Raw genomic sequence first — 4,881 nt, forward strand, 5'->3', positions numbered from 1 at the left:
ACTCCTTGTTGTGGGTGCTCTACATACAGCCTGGGATGAGATGAAGTAAGGTTCTCACTAAGAGCTATACACCTTGACAGGATCACATTTTGCTCATCAGAAAATTAGTCATTCTGTCCCATTGTATACAGAGAAATAGAAATATGATTAAGTGCCCAATTATCATGAAGAAATAATTTAGGTTTCCTACTTAGATTGTAAAAATACCTCCATGGAGTTTTATATTCCCATTTTTAGGTATAAACATCTCTGCTGTTATTCAATTTATTTTTTTTTAATGTTATGAGCTCACTAACTATAAGAAATGGGCTTTTTCCTCTGTGTCAATTTTTTCAGCCATTACCACTCTGATTAGTTTATTAGATCCAATAAAACATTTCTATTATTTTTGGTAAAATTTATTTTATTGTAAAAATGCTGTACAGAGGGGTTAGTTTTACATGAGGAAGGCGGTGAGTACATTTCCTGTCGAGCATTGTTACCCTTTCCCTAGTTGTTCTCCCTCTATCCCTTTTCCCCCACCACCCTCATCCCTTCAGCCTCCCCTTCCCTCTCCTCCTCCTTCCCCAAAGTTATAAAGTTCATTCCCAATATAATCTCTTGTGGATATGTTGCAATGTGTCATCCTATGTCTTTGTTTCACAATTTTGTGATTGCTCTTCCCCTCCCCAAATTAGACAAATGTATATACAAGATGCAGTGTATCAAAATCAAGTACAGTAACAACAGGGGATATACCGTAGGGGGAAGAACATACAAAGGAAACAAAATAATCACACAGTACTTTAAAAATAACAACAATAAAGAAAGACCTCTTGTGTCCATATCTTGGGGTTCATTTCACTTAGCATCATGTTATATGGTCATATGTACATAGCTTTTGAGCTTTTTCTGCTCATCTGATAAAATTGTTCTATATATACACTAATTATTGTAAATAAGGGAAACCATGGGACCAATATTTCCTTTGGTCTGGCTTACTCCACCTTAGGTCTCTGGGACTGATTGTCTTTTTTTGCCAGTCCTGTACTTGAACTCAGGTCCTGGATGCTATCCCTGAGCCACTTTGTGCTGAAGGTTAGTGCTCTACCACTTGAGTTACAGCACCACTTCTGGCTTTTTCTGTGTATGTGGTACTGAGGAATTGGACCGAGGGCTTCATGCATACTAGGCAAGCACTCTACCGTAGAGCCACATTCCCAGCCCAGGACTGACTGTCTTATTTCACAATTAGTGGGGTGATTTTTTCTCCATCCTCATATACACTCTTCTTCCACCTGCAACTGAGAGCTATTCCTCTAATTGTTCTTCTCTCAAACCCACGTCAGAGAATGATAATCTAGAGACGTTGTCTCCACCAGGACTGCATGTTTACCATAAGCCAGGTCCAGCATCTAAGCTCTACTCATTATGTGGAGGGGGGAGAGGAAAACATGAATTTATTTCTATACTCTGCTTTGCTCCAATAGTGTGTGAAATAGTTCAGTGAGCAGGGTTGCTATAGGAACCTGTCATGTAGGGCCTGGTACAGATGGACTCTGACTTGGGCAATGCCTGGTCTCTGAGCTACTGGCCTTTGGGGAGCAATGTTATCTTTGTGCACCTGAAGCAACTGCTTGGACTCACAATAAGAGGGTGGATTCATTGTCAAGCAAATGTCCTGTCCGTGTCTTTCCAGTTATGACATCCAGCACTAGGGTGAACAGCTTCCTCACATGCTGGATTCCAGGTGGGAGCCTCCCTCATCGTACTCTGGATTTATCACCTGTGGCATTTTCCCTTGTCTTCTCTGGGCTTTGCAGCTCCGGTGTCCCACTTCACACTTCACTATGCTACATGTCATCCTTTCAGAGCTTGTTTATATCATAAACTATGAGTTCAATCACTGAAAACTTCTTTAATTACAAATTCCATTAAATGGGAGGTACTATAGGAATTTACAGTTTTAAGAGGCAGAGTAAATTGTAGTTCAGCCTTGGTTTAGAGAATAGCTCAGGTTCTGAGGAGGAATAACTTGGATTAAGAACAATAAGGCATGAATGTCATCAAGACTTTAGGAGACTTGCAGCTCAGAAATGTACAATGATAATAAGGTTATGCCTGTAGCCAGGTCCTTTCAGTATACCGAGAGCCAATGTCTGATATTAAGTCTACTGCATGATGGTGGTGGGAAAGTACATTCAGAAACATAGGACAGCAACCTGGAGTAGATTGCAAAACTCAATGGCTAGCCTGTACATTGTACACCATAGCACAATACTGCACATACTTGAATTTCATACTTTTCATTGTCTTTCATTAAGTATTAATTGATACTTGTTTATCATCTATTTATTTAACTACCACTCTCTCTATCAACTACATACCCATGTAGGCTGAGTAATTGATTGATTGTGTCTATGATTAACAAATGGGTTCAAGGAAACCAAAGACTTAGAAAATCTGATCTAAATCATTAATTCTACATTTTGGGACCATTTTTGTTTGAAAAAATGACTTAGATAAAATGCTATCATGAAAAGCATGTCATGACCCATGTATAAATTAAAGTTCATTGTATTTAACCAGAGAAGCATTGTGTCCCCTGAAACACAGAGAGAAACACATGCTCTTCAGGTACAACAGTGCTACCCTGGTTTGTTTTTTTGTATCTGGGGCATCATGTCTGGGCTGAGATACTGAAATCTGGCATGTTGGTGCAGCTGTGCTGGCCCCTTCCAACCCCTACTGATTTGCATGTGCCCAGAGCGCAGCCCACTGCACTGAGCAGTTCTTGAAAGCTGCTCACACCCTGGGCAGAAGTCAGTCCTAGTCAGCACACAACATGGACATGAAGGCCCCTGCTCAGTTCCTGGGGCTCCTGCTGCTCTGGATTACAGGTAAGGAAAGACTACGCTGAGGGTCTCATCAGTCTGCTGTAGTCAGTGATGCTTGGCTGTTTATGAAGCTTTCTTATAACATGCTTGATTCTATGTATACTTGTTACTTTTCCAATGGCAGGTACCAGATGTGACATCCAGATGACCCAGTCTCCATCCACTTTGTCTGCATCTCCTGGAGACAGAGTCTCCATCACTTGCCGGGCCAGTCAGAGCATTCACTATGGGTTAAATTGGTACCAGCAGAAACCAGGGGGAGCTCCAAAGCTCCTGATCTATAATGCAAACAATTTGCAATCCGGGATCCCCTCCAGATTTAGTGGCAGTGGATCTGGGACAGAGTTCACTCTCACCATCAGTAGCCTGCAGCCTGAAGACATTGCCACTTATTACTGTCAACAGTATTATGATAACACACCCACAGTGATACAAGCCATAACATAAACCTCCAAGAAGCAGAAGTGTGAGCCTGGGCTGTCCCAGATGCTTTCCTCATGCTTCCTCTTGCAAGAGCTGTCCTAGAATTATGGGACATGAGTCCTGCCCAGGATATCCTGGACCAGCGAGCTTCTATGTCTCAATCTTTGGAGTAAGTGTAATTATAGATGTGCTATAATGGCCCTGGGCTGAATGTTGAAATATTAAAATGACATTCCAGACTATAAGCATGTAAATACTCTGACTTTATTCAGGTTTTTTAAATCTTGAATAGATATTCACAATGTGCACAGAGACACTTCGAAGTTATTTCAAAACTTTTATTTTGAGATTTTTCAATACTTCATGCATGAATTTCATCAGCAAGTAAAGACAGTTTGCCACTTCCTTTTTCTGCTTCAGGTCTTTTGTGCTTTTTTCAATTAGTTGTAGCTTTTCTTTTGGAGAACCTCAGTACAATATTAGGTACAGAAGATAATAGTGAACATTTCATACTTTAATACAACTTAAGTGTTAAAATGCTAAATAACTATATCAATGAGTACAAAGTTTGTTTCAGAGTTTTCCTATTTATTAAAACAGGTATTTTCCATTATTCTGGGCCTGCTGTTATGTCATGGATAGCTGTTGACTCTATTAGAAATATTTTTCACATAAATGGATATAGCCTATACCTTTCCTCTCTAACTCAATTAGAATGATGAACTGCAGAGATAAGTTATCTAATTTAAAAGAGTTTATACTTGTGCAATATATTCGACTTGATCAACATACATTGCTGAGAAAAATAAGAAAAATGAGAGAGAGAGAGTGAAAAAGAGAGAGAAAGAGAGAGAGAGAGAAGCGAAGTAGGAGATGGTGTGAATGGAAGGAGAGAAAGGGAGGAGTGAAAGGAGGATAAAGTTAGTTTATTTCTATTTTCTAAATCCCAGTCCCACTTATCAATCAAGCTGAAATTATCAAGAGAAACACTGAATACAAACAACATTGTTGGCACTGGTATCCAGCCATCCTGTGCTCTCCCCTGCAAGGTACACTGAAGGTGAGATGTTTCTTGAGCTTAGTCCCTCTGTCCTCCAGACCAGTTCCCACCAAGAATCACAGCAGTGTTCCTAGCTCACTGAATCTTCTCTGTTTTAATCTCAAGAATCAAGGAATCTTTGACAGTCAGAGGAACAACACTGACATCTTTTATTTATAAAAATAAAAATGGAGAAACCTCAAGATAAAGCAGATCTTCCTTAAGTCAGAATCCCTCTGACTCTCAGATTGACAAGTGAACATATGCATGCAATTTATGTATCATATTTATGTATATATACCTAATATATGAGATACAGTACGTAATAATTAAATATAAATTATATACAATATATTATGTGTTATTTTGTATATATGATGTATTATTAGATATTAGTCTATGATTTTTCTGATTTTCCCTATTTTATTGTTTTCACATTTTTTGTAAAGTTGATATGTAGAGGGGTTACAATTAAAAATGTAAGGTAATGAGTAGATTTCTTTTTGAATAGTGCCACCCTCTCCCTCATTATCTCCAATGTCT

General features: G+C 39.0%; 1 gene segment (V, D, J or C); it reads left to right on the forward strand.

Annotated features, from left to right (window-relative positions):
* The first annotated feature begins 2,795 nt into the window (after positions 1-2,795).
* On the forward strand, positions 2,796-3,323 carry LOC122114135. The segment is given in 2 exon segments: positions 2,796-2,879; positions 3,001-3,323. Coding segments are annotated over 2 exon segments (378 nt in total).
* The last annotated feature ends 1,558 nt before the right edge of the window (positions 3,324-4,881 follow it).

The sequence above is a fragment of the Dipodomys spectabilis genome, unplaced genomic scaffold (genome assembly GCF_019054845.1).
Source record: "Dipodomys spectabilis isolate Male_0828 unplaced genomic scaffold, ASM1905484v1 ptg000106l, whole genome shotgun sequence".
NCBI lineage: Eukaryota > Metazoa > Chordata > Mammalia > Rodentia > Heteromyidae > Dipodomys > Dipodomys spectabilis.